Source organism: Porites lutea, chromosome 1 (assembly GCF_958299795.1).
Source record: "Porites lutea chromosome 1, jaPorLute2.1, whole genome shotgun sequence".
Taxonomy (NCBI): Eukaryota; Metazoa; Cnidaria; class Anthozoa; order Scleractinia; family Poritidae; genus Porites; species Porites lutea.
In genome coordinates, this window is record NC_133201.1 from 41,257,581 (window position 1) to 41,275,194 (window position 17,614).

At 40.2% G+C, this 17,614-nt stretch overlaps 1 protein-coding gene across 1 annotated transcript; it reads right to left on the minus strand.

The window, feature by feature from the left end:
* Nucleotides 1-1,461: 1,461 nt before the first annotated feature.
* LOC140951083 (transient receptor potential cation channel subfamily A member 1-like) lies at nt 1,462-16,613 on the minus strand. The gene is made up of 10 exons (XM_073400307.1): nt 16,218-16,613; nt 12,580-12,923; nt 11,516-11,828; nt 10,270-10,597; nt 9,410-9,606; nt 8,436-8,762; nt 6,133-6,967; nt 5,019-5,222; nt 3,471-3,652; nt 1,462-2,336 (listed from the first exon to the last, which is right to left on the minus strand). The coding sequence occupies exons 1-10, from the start codon at nt 16,532-16,534 to the stop codon at nt 2,099-2,101; spliced, it is 3,285 nt and encodes a 1,094-aa protein (XP_073256408.1). The 5' UTR covers nt 16,535-16,613; the 3' UTR covers nt 1,462-2,098.
* Between the last annotated feature and the right edge of the window lie 1,001 nt (nt 16,614-17,614).

Here is a 17,614-nt window from a genome sequence, read left to right on the forward strand (position 1 = left end):
GAAAACCTCTGGGACCAGGGTATCAACTACAATGTGATATGACCAAATTTTAAGTTTTCTTGACTAGCAGGAACAGCAAGGCGATACACCTGCCCCTCCCCCGGGTTGAGGGCGCTTTCTTACCTTTTCTTCTTACCCCTGAAAATTGGTTACAATTGCATTCACCCCAGAAGACTTGAAGAATATGAGTCCTACCCCTGAAGAATTTGGTGAAAAGCTTCACCCTCAAAGAATTTCATACCAGTTTTTATTCTACCCCTAAAGAAATTGTCACTTTTATAACTTACCCCTGAAGACTTCTATGGTTACTCAACCATTTGGGGGGGGGGGGGGGTGGGGGGATACGGATCTTAAATGCAATAGCCCATTAAAGTACTACCTCTGCCGAACTTTTCAGCTCCAACCCAAGATGGCAAAGCAAAAACTTTGCATGTGCATCATTTTTTCTACATTTCTTTGCCGTTACAGCACGACTACGATGTGAAAATACCTAGCTAATTTCACGTTTTGTGGAAGACCTGAACACAAAACAACGACCTTCTTTTTAGTTTTCCGAACTTCGATTAATTTAACTCCAGAAAAAATTGCAAACTTTAGACGAATTGAACGAGATAGAATTAAGCGCGATTAAGTTTGAAGCAGCGCGAATCGCCCTTTTAAAGCCACGTTTTCGTAGCCGTGGGCGTCGTCGTTGCTTAAAGGTGATGTTACACGGTACGATTCGCAACGACGATTTTTAGCGCAACACAGCGTTACAACATTGTTGTTACAGTTAGTTGTTTCAAATGGCTGCAATATTGTCCTAACATTGCGAATCGTCCCGTGTCATATCACCTTGAGCTCCACACGGCTCGCCGCGAACGGTGGGAACGAGGCTTTCAACGCACATATTAGGTTAGATTTTTTTGCATTTCTTAACTATAAATTCCCAAACTTTTTCTGTTATGGCCCTGAATTTGTGATATTATTTGCAAAACACTTGAAAGGTCTTTTACTGTATTTGAAATGGCGAAAATTATTGTTAAACTGTTTGCAGCATTATTAGCAACTGACCTTATCTTTTAACCAGTTGTCTGTGAAAATAACGTCGCTGCTACAAAAATAACAACTATTGAGTGTAGTATAAGTTTCCCAAAAACATCAGTGTCGCATCACATCCCTACTTCCCAGCCCATATTGAAAGGTCGACCACTGAGCTATCCCGACTAGGTAACTGGCAGGATAGGTGGGCGACTGCTGGAGTCTTTGGCGGCAATTGGGAAGGAGATTGGGAGAAACTCAGATTTTAAGTCTTAGCACGGTGGCTTCGTCGCTAAGAAGACACATCGGAGATCTGAACACTCCCGGCGCCAAATTTCAAAGGCTACGTCTGCGCAACGGGCACTAACTACCATCCCCAACATCAAGGAAGCCACCCAGAGAGGATCGACATTTCAACAAAGAAATCTATTGGGCTTTAAATTCATTACATTTGTAAATTTTATTAAATGTATGGCATGCAAAAGCACCTGAACCAGGTGATGGTGCTAAGCGGACAGATACTCTACGTTCATAGCCATTCAAACCCTGTTTCCCACATAGCTTTAGCTACGGTGAAACAGGTAACAAAAACGTACAACTTGTTTTGGAATTATGCTGCTAAACTAGTTGAATAGCGACTGTTGCGCGTTTAGTCTGGCCATAGGAATCAAACCTGCCTAATCGGGTTTGTTGTAGGTTGCGAAAAGTTGTTTAAAAAGTAGAGAGTACTTCTACTTTTCCAACTTAATTTATTGCAAGACAGATTTGTAAAACATCGCTTTTCAACTCGTATAGCAGCATAATTGCAATTCAAGTTGCACGTTTTGGATTCTCGTTTTACCGTAGCTTTACTGACTGACTGACACACACTCGCTTTAAAGGAGCGAAGCTCTAACTAACAATCGATCTTTGAAGCCAATGAAGCTCATTACTTGACTAGCTGAAGGTCAGTTTTGTTTCCTATTGACATGAAGCCGCAAAAAAAAAAAAAAGATATAGGACAAACTAAGAAACTGACAGACAGCGCTGGTATGTAGGAATCGGCAGCCTTCACTGATATCAGGTAAAATTTTACACCCTAGAGGTTGACATCCCGTCTGGCTTGATCATTACCATAACCGCCAGTATCCACACCCACTCTAGCTGCCACAGCCAAAAGGATGCTCCTATGGTCCTGCATAGTCTCAATGATCGATGTTTGCCGTTGTTTAGCCTTTACTAGTTCCTTGGTGAGTATGTCTAATTTCTCATCATCCTCTTGTACGGACCTCTGGCTGTCTTCATCCATGAGGTCTTTGTCTTTAAATGTAAATTTTCTGAGAAGCAAATAAATTTGCGTTAATAAGTTTTAAATAAAGGGAAAAACATTAGGCGGTAACTGCCATTGAGCTGTGAGACCAAAGCATGTTTTTTCAGCACATGCAGGCACTATATACATCATTTCATCAAACTGCATGGTGTTAAACACATCAAACAGGAATACAATAACAGGGGCGGATCCAGGATTTTTTTTTAGGAGGGGGTGCACTCGTCTCTTGATCTACTTCAACACCAATAAACCACATAGTTTTTTTTTTGGCAGAATACCAGATGTATTAGAAAACAGCAGTTCCCATTTTCGATGGTCTGGTTAAACCACTGGCTCAGTTACACAATTAAAGTATCCTTATACAAGAGAGTCCTCTCTTGCCTTATATTAATACTTAATACTTATATTAATATAATTAAGCAACATGACTGAATTCTATACCAAGTTCCACCCTAATGAAAACATCTATGTGCTTCTCTATACATGTACCTCCCTAGTACCCTCCCCCCTCCACCCACCAACATTGTCAACATCGTCTGGCATTTTCGTGATAAGATTATTATGATGCTAGAGTCATCAACCCGTGTACCTGCTCCAACGTCAACATAAACCCAAATGTAAATACATTTTTTCGAACTTTTTTTACGACGACTTTGCCTTCAAATCTCTAAGATGTTGCCCAGCAGCATGCCAATGAGCGGTTCTGTGATGACTTGGGCTTACTATCACGCATAACCTCGCCCCAGAAAGGCAACAGGGTTATTGAAGTTTGCAAATACTGCCGGCATCGAGGGGACGTTCGACTCTGGCGACAAGTTGAGGAATCCTAGAGGACTCGAAAAAGGTCCTCAACGAAGATGACATAAAAACCGCATGTTGAGAGCTTTTGATGGTAAATACCTGCTTTAGGCAAACTTCGTCAATTTGTTTACAAAATTCAAGTGTACAGGACAGACATGCCTTGAAGATTTACGCCGGAGAGACATGGTAAACGACCATAGGACTATTATGGCTCTTGTAAACGACTTATTAATAATAACTTTCGCGTGTAATTCCTCTGGTGCCTAGTTACTCATATATAAAATTCGTAACCTTCTTGAGTACTCAAAAATGATTGAAGAATTATTAACAATATACTCACTGTGAAGTAATCTTTTTTTCCACTTTGCGCCCAGTGACTGTCAACTCAGGCCGGTAGAGTCGACGCGTGATCCACTTTGGAAATTTTCTTTCGATGCCAGTGATGAAGTCTACGACCTTTCCTTTGTACCTAAGGAAAGCATTTTTCTGAACTGTTTCTATGTCGCCCACAGCTAAACCGACCTGTAAACCAAAACACCAAAGAATGATTAACGCCTTCATAAAGCTCCTGTTATTTGGCCTTGATCAAAATTATGTCCACTGTATGGGCAAATGATAAAGTCGCAAATCCCTTAGTAAGCTGTTTACCTGAAGTGACACATCACGATGGTCTCAATATATTAGCACACAGTTTCGCATGAAAATTCCTCTCAAGCAGTTTAAATTTCGTTTTTAAACTAAGTGACTCACTACTAAATTTAAATGAAAGTTAAGACTATGGGACTGTATAAGTAAAATTATAAAGAAGCCATTGATTAATTACGAAATGTGTGAAGGACAAGGAGACTCGCTCGAAGCACTCCTCTTGCAGCCGCCAAGTCCCACTTGACGTAAAAAACATCGGCACCAAAGTAAGGTTTGCCCAGGACTAACTCAGTCGGCTTATGTTATACCAAGCTCGGTTCTCAGGGTCTTTTTTACCTGAGAAGAAAATTTTTATTGTCTTTGTAATAAAATCTGCAAACGGTTAAACTTTCTAGTCTTCTCGGATAAGGACGAAAAACAGTAGTCCCCGTCTCACAGCACTCGGCACTTATCTGGTTCTTGAGCCGGGGACGTAAAAGAACCCACACCACTTTTTGAAATGAGTAAGGGTGAGTAGGGGTGTGGCCAATCTTTCCTGGGCTGGGTGGGTTATCTGTAAGGAGAAATCTTAATATAAGGATGACCTCATGATCCTTCTTCAGGTGTCCTAATTCCTATATAAAACTGAGTAAACAATGTGAAAGGTCTGAACCCAGGAGTCATTTCAAAAGTAGGTTGAGTTTGATCGTCCGGGTGAACGTAGTCCTGAATGGGACTGTTGTTGTCAGTGACTGACGTTTCGACAACCTGTGCGGCAGTCATCTTCAGAGTCAAAGTGAGATGTATCACGTCAGTTGATGGTATTATACTCTGGTTATTGATCTGATTGGTCAATTACGTTGCGATGTTATTGGTCGTCTGTGAGTTAAGCCGTGATGTTATCGGCTATGAAGACTCGTAATCAGTAATTGGTGCGTTTCGATCCGTCTATTGTCACAGTTAAGCAGTCGTCTATTGTTAGTCAAATTGTCAGTTCCGCAGTCGTCCTCTCGTAGTTAGTTTTGCTTGATCTCGTCAATAAGTCGTTTGTACGGCGCTGGTAACTGTTGGCTACGATTCAGTGGCGTTTGTTCTAAGTTAGTAAACCAGCTCTCTAAAGTAAGACGTTGATAGTAGTCTGTAGAATACGTTATACATGTCGCAGAGTCCCAGTCAATTCGATGTTTCGTCTGTAAATGGTGCTCAGCAAGTAAACAACGGTGAGGCAAATATCCACCTCTTGTCATTAACACTTATTACTTACCAGAAGATTCGTTAAAATAATTGTCATGGCAAAAATAAATAGCGCTACGAACAGGTAAGATGACTCCCGGTAGGGCAGCAGAGGAGCATCGTCAGCAGAATTTGTTGCGTCTAAGCTGTCCACCAGCATGGTAGAATAATCAAGTTCCCCCGTTGTCATGACAATCACTTTCATAAGCGACATAGCGTATGTGTCGAACGCATCCTGAAAAATAGTGTGAAAAATGTTAAATATTTTGGAAACTTTTTAAAATGGTATTTACTTTTTGAAATCAACAGAGTGATAATGGTAATTCAGTTGAACCTCTCTTCAACGGCCATACTGGGGACAGAAGAAGGTAGCCATTGTAGAGAGGTTGAAACGAGAGTGAATGCATGGACAGCCCGCCAAAAAATATTACCGTTGTATTGTGGTGGCCGTTGTGGAGAGGTGGCAGTTACTAAAGGTTCGACTGTACAAATCACGTGAATGTCACACTTTTTCAGACGGATTAATTTTGGAGCAAAGAGGCAAAGCTGGATTTTCTTGGAGCAAAAAGGACGTTTTCAACTTCAACCACCCGGTAATAAGATTTCCAAACTTCTTGTTTCACTTCTAAATGACGTTTGTTGTTTATTGTGGATAGAGCTATCCTTATCTCCTGTGCGATGAATTTTTGGGGGGCAAAAAATTACCAGTGAATGTTTGAAAAACCAGTCTACTGTTGATGCTCCCATATTGAAATGAACTTTTTGTGCTCATTCAGTCTTTTTCAGATTAAAACTAACTAACTATCAACAACGTTTAGAAGATTTTACTACTAGGCCTCCGTTGCAGACGTACTCTAACCCAGGTTGGAAAGGTCCTGTTGGTAAACTCTGCAAAGTAGCGCCGATATCCTTTTTTTGGACCCCCAACGGACTCAACTAATTACTGGAAATGCCTTTCTGATTTCCCTTCAACATGATTGGCAGATGGTATTTTTAGAAGGCCAATAATGGCTTGTACTCAGATCCTGGTACACAGTTGGGGGTCCAAAGCAAGGATTGTTGCGCTGTTTCCGGCAGACGGACTTTAAGAATTTTGGTTCCGTCTGTGGCTCAGGCTAACTGCTACTTGACTATTTAGGTATTACCTGTTCCTTGAACAGTATGTAGAAGACAACAGAGAAAGCAACGGCAAACAAAGCAAAGAGACTGATGGACTTAAGCACCGTCAATGCAACTTGAAAGAACATGGTGACATAGATGCCAACATAGTCCAAAGTCTGCATGAACAATATGAGATTCATGTAGCCTAGAAAGACAGCAACTGTTCCCATCTGCCATGTAACATTGGGATCTCCTCTAAGACTTGTCAGTCCGGTGAATACGTGAGGCAGCATAAAGATCACGGTGAACAGGTATAGTGCCCACTCTAACAGGTTTGTCAGCTGTTTGAAGTACACGATTCGCTGAGTTGCTATCTGGTAAAGTTCTTTGATCAGGTGGAATGAAGCAAATATCAGAATCAGAATTGGGATCAATTCGTTGAAGGCGTTTTTCTTCTCAAAAATGTCGTCCGGGTCACCAATCGTCTTGTGGAACTTAATACCCTGTCGCTGGGTCAACATAAAATAGGTCATAAGGAAAAGAAAGAATGCAAATAAACCCAAATTTGTCCAATAAACACCCCATCCGTACGTGTGCCATTTAATTTTGAATAGCTTTCGACAGAGATCGTGGCACAGAAGGTCTTTCTGTTTTCCCTTCACCATTTCCATAGGGCCAAAAAATGGTTTATGGTCGGTTCCACTTTGATCGTCAGGGCCTGGATCGAGAAGACGAAAATCATACGTGATAGATCGTTGAGTGAGAGACCAATGGATACACCGATCCATGACTAATTTGGCGGCATCTGGAAAACAACGGATCAGCTTTCCCATACGGTTTTCACCATCTGGGCCTTTCGCTGACAACACCTCCTTCCATCTGCAAACACATAAAAAGAATCGATAAAAAATACAAAACTGATTAACGATTTCTGATTCTCACGCAGTTTATAGGTGCGTATAGCAGCTAGGAAAAATTCAACTGGTAGTGGAGTACGCTCTTACTAATAATTTCTCAGCTAACTCAGTTAATGTCTCAGATGGAAAGATTTCAAAGTCAACTCACTTTTCTTGATAAAAACTGACCTAAACTTTGCTAAAGGCAGTGACAAGTAAAGAGCTAGCAAATCTGGGATCTCTTAGAAAAGCAAGACTGTAAAAATTTTTAAGAAAGTATCCTCTATAAATAATCACCCGCTCTTTCCATACAATCCGTCAGAGAAAAGTCTATTCTTACAATCTCCGTAAAAAAAAATGTGCTCTGCCTGAGATAAATACTGAACGTTTCATGTCTACTTTTGTAAATAAATTTGAAAATATTTACACACAACCTTATTACAAGATAGTTACTTAGGATTTAACGATTATTCCAGTTATTTATTTCATTATGTATTATTCATGACAATTGTAACATAGGAAACGTATCTTTATCTTATGTGAAATAAGACCATTATTATTCTTATCCTTATCCTTATTCTTATTGTTAGTTGTTGAAAACTATGTTTTCGTCAAGAATTTTCAAGCCTCAAACTGCACTCCAATGGTTTATTAAGACTTTTAACATCCGAGGACAGCAACGGCAGCGAAACCTCGCTGAAAAAGGAAGTTCGAGTTCTTTCAATCTCCATCGCGGTTACTCCACGTCACTAACTTTGTCAAATGTTGGTGAACCCTCCTAAAGTTGAATTCCTAAGAACCATATCCAAGTTCAGAAAGAGAGAGGAAATTTCGTTGTCGCTTCAGTCGAGTATTTCCTCTGTAAAATGTAAAATTATTCATTTTCACGACGTAGTCGTGCATGCAGTGACGGCAAAGAAATATACAAAAAAGCGTAATGCACGTGCAAAACTGTTGTTTTGGTTATTAAACTTATTGCTTTTTTGACGTTCTCGGTGCCGTCGCCGTCGTCGGATCTCAAGAAGACAGAAGTCCTATCCGGTATAGTTTTCGTACCAGCGCGAGAGCTTTCCGGTACAGTGTGAGTATAGCCTTACTGTTATCGTCTGAACTAGACATTTTTCCGTGAAGAATGATATGAACAATTGATGTTTACTGTAAACTCCAAAGGGACGAAAGAGACCTTCGCTTCTGTGATGTCAACCATGTGACGTCACTCGCGTGGTCTTCCGCCGAGAATTTCGGGGGCTTAATATTTCCTTTTTTGAAGCACTTACCTATACCTTACTTTTCGCCCCGATAACAACAACTTTTGATGGAAAATAAGCATTTTTATTGACAATTAGAGTTAATCTAAGATTGATCAAACGTTTTCACTGCAAAATAGCCAATTTGATTTTTCATTTCAGTAGCGCCGTTATTTCTAATTTCATTCGCAAAATAGATGTTACCTGGGATTTGTAATGATAGTCATCACAACGTCCGCTTGCTGATTTTCAATCGCCACATCCAAACAGTTTAACCCGTCAGCAGCAGGTTTCAAACTTGCTTGTCTGTTTAAAAGAAGCTGCACTGCTTCCACGTGACCCCTAGCCGACGATATGAGTAGTGCTGTATTTTCTGACTGGTCCTCATGATCAATGCTGGCATTCATTTCTAGAAGGTTTCGTAGCACAACGGCTGAGCCGTTTTTTGCAGCGAACAAAAGTGGAGTCCAGCCGTAAGAGTCTGTGGCGTTGACGTCTGCGCCCATTTGAACAAGAATTGAACAGACTTGTCTACGAGAAAATAGTAAGAGATGAGTGATAATGAAACGTGCATCCAATTTTCATAACCCTGAATTCAACCTCGACGTGTGTACGTAAAAAAATGTTTCGGAACAGCGCGACGACTTTATTTTACTGTGAACAAAGCATTCGTAGATTATATACAGGGCTTGTAAAATGGCCCGTTCGAATAGTCTAGCCGACAAGTATTTTCTTGCTGGGTAAGTAACTTTAAAAGCTTACAAGGTTCAGACAAGCTATCCTCTAACTAAATCATGCAAGCAAAATGCGAGAGCTGCTTCCTCAAAAGGACACGCCTGAATTTAGGTTATTTTCAAACCCTGATAAATAGTTTCAACTGCAAATTAAAGCAAGTGAACGAGCCATTCTTTCTCTGGGGGACGGGATGGGTGAGATTGGAGTTGCGGGAGCTGAATCCATATTTATACTTTTTCTGCAATTTATTCAATTAATTTTACTCAACTCATCTCAAGAAGCACCTACTTTTTAAAGATAACTTATTCTTAAAACATGTCCCTGCCAAACCTTAAATCTCGAAGAAAAAACTATTCAAAAATGCGCGCGCGTGTGTTTATTTCTTATGACAACAATTTTGGTCATCCCAATAGTATCTACCACGGAACATGCAGGACACCTACCCTTTACCATTCAGTGCCGCGAAGTGCATGGGTGTTCTGTTATCCGCATCTCTTTGACCAAGACTGGCTAGTGAAGCCTTAGCTAGAGCCTCGACATGACGGACCATTCCAGTTTCAGCTGCAATGTCCAGTGGTGTTTTTCCAGCAGCGTCTCTAAGCATGCAATTTGCTTTCTTCTCCAACAAAATGTTGAGCAGCTGGTAATTTGAAAAGACGTTAAAACTTAATTTACTATCAAATAGGAGTTATTTGAACTCGAATGGAATCAAACCTAGTTTTATCTGTCAAAGTCCTGGTTTTTTGCCATGCCGTTGGTTGGCATTCTTTTGAACTGAACACTTCAAGAAACACAAAGAACCCGGGTCCTTATTTCACTTTTGAAAGCCAAGTTGCAAATCTTCCTACTGATTGAAGGAAAAATTAAATGGCCTTTCTAGACAAACAACTCATACCAAGGTGTTGTAAATGACGTTGAATGGAAAACACAACTGCAACAGCAACAAAACAGAAACAACAACAAACAAACAAATAAAACTAGAAACTTAAAACTAAATGTAAATTTAATCAACTACTTCATCTTGGCTCTTTCTCAGTTTTTCTGTCAGTTGTTCAAAAGGTGGATTACGCTGTCCAAAGGATAAATCTTTATCCACTGGATAATTAAAAAGCAATTGATTTCCCTAAAATTATTTTACTGGATGGCGATTTATCCGTTGGATAGTGCTATCCAACGTTTGAACAACCGAAGCCTGGACCCTATCCACTCGTGTACTGTATGTTGTCTATGCTGAGGTAATAGAATTCAAGTGTGAATCTATTTGCATGTTCTACCCGTTAGTTTCAGTTTTATTCGTTATTACCCGTATCTTGGAAGATGACACAGCATAATGAAGTGCAGTCCGCTCATACATATCCGGGACATTGATAAGTCCTGACCCAGACCTCTCTAGCAACATCTTAAGCACGTCCTCTCTTTTGTTTTCCACTGCCAGATGAATGCAGGATCTTTGAAAGTTATCACGAGCTGCTATATCTGCTCCACAATCCAAAAGCACCTCAACACACTTGGTCTGGCCGGCTGCTACTGCACATAGAAAAGGTGTCATCCCATTTTTGTCCTTAGGATCTCGGGCTGCGGAGTTCCTCAAAAGAAGCTCGACACACGCTGGATTTCCATAAGAGGCCGCACTAATTACGCGTATAGAACGAAAGTAAAACGTTATCAGTTTCGGCTTTAAATACTTTATTACCCATCTCATGTTATACAGTAAGATAAACTGAAGTACTTTATTAGGTGTATTGACTGAAACTTCAAACTTTTCAGCGGTCCCGTGTATGATATTTTGTGTCACAGTCAAGTCTCACCATGGAAGTCATGACGTATTCTTTATCTCGGCTCGCGATACGCGCACTGTAAATGTGGAGAGAAATGCGTAGAAGACTGGGACCGGTAGACCAAAAAGAAATCATGGGCTAGAGTTGCTGAAATGACGTTACTGTGCTATGACAGAGAATATCTATGAAGTGCTGCGAACAGTGGATAATTAGGTTCAAAGAATATCTCTAAATTCATCTAGTAGTGGTCTGACTGTTTTTCGACTTTTAGAATATTAAAGTAATCGAGTTTATTCTTACGGTATGTCACGCATCTTTCTATTTAAGGCCTTTATAGTTCAGCAGTCTTAGCCTTTGGCCATTCCTCTTTAGGACTTAAAAGTCCAGAAGTTGTACTTGTTAGTCTCCTCTTATTTCTCCCGGTCCATCTAACGCAGTTTACGGGGTAAACACTTTGCCAATGCAAAATACTGGACAATTTTTTCGAGGTGCGCAATATTGTTTTTGCAGAAGTTGTAATGTAGTAGAGCCACTACGAACCGCGACATCTCAAAAAGGGCTACTTACCGCTTTCCCTTAGGAAGCCGGTGTTAAGAGGTTCGACTGTAGGAAGTATATAGAAAGAAACCATTGAAATATAGCCTGATCATGACAGTTCGCAAAGAGAGAAAACTGTACACCATGTATTAAGTCTTTCCCAGAGAAGCAAGACGTTTGCCGATACCATTATTTTCTCACTGAAATAATAATTCTGGCACCTTTTGAACATACCTGTGCAAAGGCGCCTTTTGCTTATAATCTGTGTGATCCGTGTTTCCACCTCGTTGGATGAGCAATTCCAGAATCTCTCTGTTTTTTTGGATTGTTGCCACGTACAAAGGTGTGTGAAGGCACTTATTCTCTAGATTGACATCAGCACCATGCTGTAGAAGGGTCAGACACATAGACGAGGTACCCCTTTGCACAGCGATATGCAGGACCGAGTTCTCACATGCGTCTCTCTGGTTAATAAACTGGATCAACTCAGGGACGTCTTTTGAAGACTGTATAGCGTTTCCAGGGTAACTGACAAATTTCTTTCGAGCTAAACAACGTAGGAAAAATTTCTTTTAAGCAAGAAAAAAATAAACAAAAAGGATTCAACAAATATGTTGTCTGATCAATGGAAGCTCCGCCATACAAAACTGACAACAAATGGCAACAGTTCTTTCGATTTTTATTGAGGACTGTGTTATATTTGAACTTATTTTATCTAAGGCTAGTTTTCACTAGCGACTTAATCGAAGTCGTAAGCAGAGTCGTTAAGAGTGCATATAACCAATGAAAACTCAAAAAACCGAGCCATAAGCGGTGCAGTGGAGTCTGAAGAATCGGAACGTTTTCTTTTTCTTCCGACTCTGCTTTGCTTATGACTCCTTCGCTAACGCGAAGTAAGTGAAAACCGGACTAAACCGATAACAATGCTCAATGTTTTACGCTTTGCGATTTATTGATTTAGGTTTTCCGCTTCTGCTCGAGTCTCCGACGGACGAACTAGTTTTCTCTAGTGAATTGACGGACTTGTAAGCAGAATCGCAACGCTTACACTGGTCTAGATCATTATGCTCATACGCCTCTGAAAACAACTTCCACTCCGACTTCGTTTCATGTGAAACCAGCAAAAAAGCCAGCGAACAAAGCCCGATGCTAAAGTTAACTAACTTTGAACTAACCTGCCATTAGGCGATCCTTTCCCTTTTTTCGCCTTTGCCCGTCTCTCTTCCGATCCCCGCCGAAAAAAAAAAAAGGAAAAAGAACGCTTGATCGCAGGTTAAGTTTTCACCCTTTGTACGTACCCGACTTTATAACTAGTGCTACGATATCGGTGCTACCACTCGCTGCCGCTAGATGAAGAGACGTCCGTCCCTTTGAAGTTGTCTTGGCAACACTAGCTCCGTTGTCAAGGAGCTCTTGGCAAATCTCCTGATATCCCCGACTGATCGCTATGTGAAGAGCCGTCATTTCCTGCTGGTCAGTGACTTCAGTGTCCAAACCTTTTTCGTTCAGAAGGCGATGGATGATCTCCTTATGGCCAAATCGAGCAGCAAGGTGAAGCGCTGTACAACCGCTGTATTTAGCAGCAGTGTTTGGCCAGGATCCTACCTTTAACAGAGCATCAAGAGCTTCTAATGAGTTGAATCTATTGGATAAGAAATGCAAGCTCAGCATAAAACAACTTTATGTTAGACTATGAAAAGTTTAACATCAGTGTGTGTGTCCTTTTCCTTCTTCTCTCTCGCGCGTTTGCCTCGCTTGCTCGCACGTTACATGCTCACCCGCGCTACAATCCTGAGGGACTGTTTAGTCTCTGATGTTCACCTTGATAAGCATATTTTTATCACTATATTTGAGTTTCTTCGCGCAATATCTAATTGTTAATACAATTAAATAGAATGCAAATGAAATCAACTGAAGGCTTCAATGAAAATCCAAAAACCTTCTCTTCGTGAGGCAAGTTGGCTCTTTTGATATTTTCTTCACAATTCTGTTCTGTTTCCAGTCAGGTTGTATAAAGAAATTTTACATTTGCATCACTTCTAAACGTCGACAAATAAACTGAAGAAAAACGCCTCTTGATTTCTCAGCTGTTTTTCTTCAGTAGTCGCTCAGCCCTATTGTTTGCCTGGAGCAAGAAACTTGCATTGATTATAACTTCAACTTAGGAAGCGCAAGTTAGTGAAATAAAAGATAGTCTTTTATTTGTTCCGGCCCTTATTTTTCTCAGGTATTGTTGAGCAAGCAAAATACGGGAGCGTGTGTGATAATCGCCTCATGTGCGAGGAAAACGACCTCTGGAGGCAGGAGAGAATATAGACCAACTTCTCTTTAATACTAGGCAGAGCATGCTGTAAAAAAGCTTTTAACACGCAGAGTTTTTTTATGAATAGTGATGAAGTCAGGGGAAATTGTGTAAATATTTTCTTGATTGGGGTGCCGATTGCTAGAACAGAAAGTAGTCTAGTGCCTAGATCTCACTCTATATTATCTTGTAAAGTTGGCCCTAGAAGGACGTGAGCAAGCCCCGGCCTCACCTTAGAGCCTGAAATGTGGAGTTGAAGCTTGTTAAGGCATTAGTATAGTAAGCTGTACAAACTCTTGCTTTTCCGCAAAATACACTGCAGCCCCAAGTCAGATTAGGGACCTTACGATCCGACAACGGCGACGTCCATGAAAACGTCGCTGAAAAACAGACTTCGCATCATTTTAAACTTTTTCGCGATTATCGCAATTCGCCCTGTTACTTAAAAGACGGGGATTTTGGCTGGAGCTGAGGAGAGGGGAACGCGGTTCGGAGACAGATGGTAGAATTTATCGTCTTGACGTTCCCGTTCCCGTTCCCAAGTTAACTTAAAATTTGGTCATTTCATGTCGTAGTTGTGCAGTGAAGGCAACGAAATGTACAAAAAAGCGTGATGCACGTGCAGAGTTGTTGTTTTGCTCATTAAACCTATTTTTGTTTTGAGGTTCCCGTTGCCGTCTTCGTCGTGGTTTCGTAAGGTCCCTATTGAAATGAACGCACGAGGGTTTTAACTGAGCAAATATTTACATTTCAATTGTGAGGGGTTTGAAAAGCTGCGGTAATTAGGTGCATTACAGTTACTCTCCTAATCTGCACCATTATTGCGAAGTTTTCGGTTCCACTTGTAATGATAATCAGATGTTCAACGTTTAAATTTTCTATCCTTCAGAAGAATCAATATTTTGCCGCACAAAATAACAAAAGAAAATAGCTCATATACATAATCCATTAAAACAAACAGCTTCAATTACGTGACCATCTACAGGCCTGACGAGTAAGCAGACACGCAACAAGAAAGCTGTTCTATTTATAATAATTAAAACTTTTAAAATGGTTATATCCTTTTAGTAAAATCCAACTAGTGGATGCTGCGTTCTGATTGGTTGAGCTACTACTAGGCTATATGTTATAGCCCACTAGTAGCGAAAAGCGCCGGTTTTGGGGGGGCAAAAAAGTCTAGCTATAACTATCGCTAAAGTTGTTTTGTCTCGATATTTTTGGCCAACTAGTTGGATTTTACTAAAACAATTATTCCTCTCGCCCTCATGGCCTCTGAGTAAATAGAGAGTAAATAAACATTCGGGCTCGAGGAACAATTGTTAAATAGCCATGTTACGAAATAATTATCTTTTATTGAAAAAGTACTAAACTTTCGCGGCGTGACATCGTGTTGTCCCAACCGATGTTTCATTTTGCGGTAAAAAAGGGGACAACAGATGAATTTCTGTTAAACTTGTAAAATAAATGCACTTACCAGATTCACACTAAAAAATCATCAGTAAAAGTAATAACAAACAGGTGTGGGTTTTTAATAAAAATTATTATTTCTTTTAGCACCGGTCGCAATGTGTTTGAATCGCAAAAAGATGAATTAGAAGCTGTGAAATGTAACTTGCAATTGTGAGTGAGTTATTCTGAATTCATGAGATATAATTCCTGTTGCTGGGTTTGCAGGTGAAGCGATAATAATTAGAAAACTACGTTGCAAAAAAGAAAAAAGTTGCTATAAAACATCCTCTAAAAGCGGGTAGCATTACAAAAAGGTAGCCAACTTCACAGAGCGGTTGATATCGTAATCTAAGACCAGTTACTATCCTTTACGTTACAGATTGGTCTAAATAAAACGTTGTCAATTTGACCTAACAAGTTTCTGTTTGCTTTTGCTTATCTGAATATGGGTTTACTTCGCAAAAATTTACTTAGAGTTGATTCTATTCTACAATGAATTGAATCGGTGCGGATATGATGATTTGCCGTTAGTTGGTTAAACATAAGGCTTACAGTAGTTGCTTAAACGATGATTTTTTGAATCAAAAACAATATACTGCTTTAAAAAACAAGTTATCCGGCAAAACTCAGAGTTTTCAGCGAGCTCATTTGCAATTTGGGAGCCGTTGTCTGTCGTCGTCCCAGTCGCGTACTTTACAAACTTTTTCGACCTTCCTGGACATAGTTCCCCATCGATTTTTAGACTCCTTTCACTTAATTTGAATTTAGCCAAATAAGCGTGCTTGTTACATAAGGAAGTCAACTCTGTTTTTCATTGCTACCAGAGAAATGACAGAAATTAATTCGGCTACTAAGACCGGCCTATACGACGGTCAGCAGGAGTAATTGACAGCGAACGGAGGCCGACGGCGGCCAGACATCGAATGACTCCGTAAGGTTAGTAATTTTTAAAATAGCTCAGGGTTACTCTGAGTGAATAGAGTTCCAGTTAGCACAGTTAGGATCACTAACTGAGCGAACTAAACTGAAACGTAATCAAGAGATTTACTGTAACCAGTCACGTTCAGAGTCATTCTAAGCTCATTCTACGCGGCCGACAGTGTAACCCCGTCACTTTCAGTTACTGCTAACCTAACGGCTTGTTATAGCTTTATAGAGTTTTGAAATAAGTATTGATACACTTACTTTGCAGCTATATGGAGTGGAGAGAATCCTTCTTTGCTGAACATATCGACGGTTGCACCAGCTTTTATCATAAAGTCTATAACTCCAATTCTGTTCATTTTCGCCGCGTGGTGTAAAGCGCTTTCACCGTTTTGGTCCAATATGTCTGCCTTGTTTTTCGTTGTCGATAAATAAGAACGAATGTCATCTACTTGCCCGTTTGCCGCTGCTACAAAAAGGTTGTTTGGTTGGGAAAGCAGTGGCTCCATTTCAAAGAAAAACCCATTCACAGACTCAGGAGATGAAGCCAACGGCGACGGAACAAAGTCGATGTTCATGGTGGCTGAAACCACACTCTACTAATAAACCGAGCAGTTCGATTTTATTTGAACTGTTTGGTGAACACAACGGACATGGCATGAGCCTTCATCGGAATAAAACATTTGCATAAAGCCTGCAAGGTCCCAAGAGAACTGGCTTTATAATGTTTTGCATTACAATAAGGTGTCTCCCTGGACAACATCTATTGTTTGCGACAGATTCTCACACCTACGACCAGAGACAACGGGTGATATTGTTCAACTCATCTGCATACACCACCATTACCGTCTTTTGGGGTCTTTATAGTCGAGCCTTTTGCATGGAACTCGAACACGTATTACTAACGATCCTAAAAATTGTGTAAACATTTGGCGTTATTTACATTTCTTCTATTTGGTTTTCTGTTTTTGTCGATGATAAAGTTTTAATTTCCTGTTCTTTCTGTAATATATCAAACATGAGATGCGAGTGTTTCATTGAAACACCGAGAAGAGAGTTGAAAATACGACGCGCAGCGGAGTATTTTTGACGAACTTCGAGGTGTTTCATCTGGTGATGAAACACTGTGTCGAATGTTTGATATCTCTTCTCAAACAAAATCATTTTTGAAGGAGAAATTAAGGATGCAAATACTAAGCAGTGTTTCATCCGATTTCCAAACACTCATTAAACATTAATTTCCTTTGTATTTTCTTAATGAATTATTAATGAGTTTGAGAACAAAAGATGAGCAGCTATGCACCTAGCGTGCGCCACAGACGAAACTAAACTGTGGTTAACCGTCTTCCAGGGGCACCCAACGACAATTTTCGGAAAATATCTGTTCGGAAGACGATTTGAGATCTAGAATTTTCGGAGCATTTGTTGTAAAATTTCTTGCTTGCCTGCCTCTCCTAGGATTTTCGAACATCTAAAAAATGGTATAATTGCCCATTTTTAACGGATTTTTACCCTTAAAAGGTCACCTAGAATTTTCGGGAGCCTTTTTTCTGGCTGAAATTTTCGAAAAGGTAAGTTTTGTTCCCTATAATTTTCGGATCACTAGACTTTCAGCTTGGAAATCCGAACAGATGAAAAATTTTTAGGGAATAAAAATA

Bases quoted from the DNA above. Each gene is read 5' to 3' on its own strand.
- LOC140951083 (XM_073400307.1), bottom strand. From the start codon at position 16,534: ATGAACATCGACTTTGTTCCGTCGCCGTTGGCTTCATCTCCTGAGTCT. The intron at 12,924-16,217 runs GTAAGTGTATCA...CTTATCCAATAG, and splicing joins CCACTCCATATAGCTGCAAA to ATTCAACTCATTAGAAGCTC. The intron at 3,653-5,018 runs GTAAGTAATAAG...TTTGGTTTACAG, and splicing joins TTATTTTAACGAATCTTCTG to GTCGGTTTAGCTGTGGGCGA.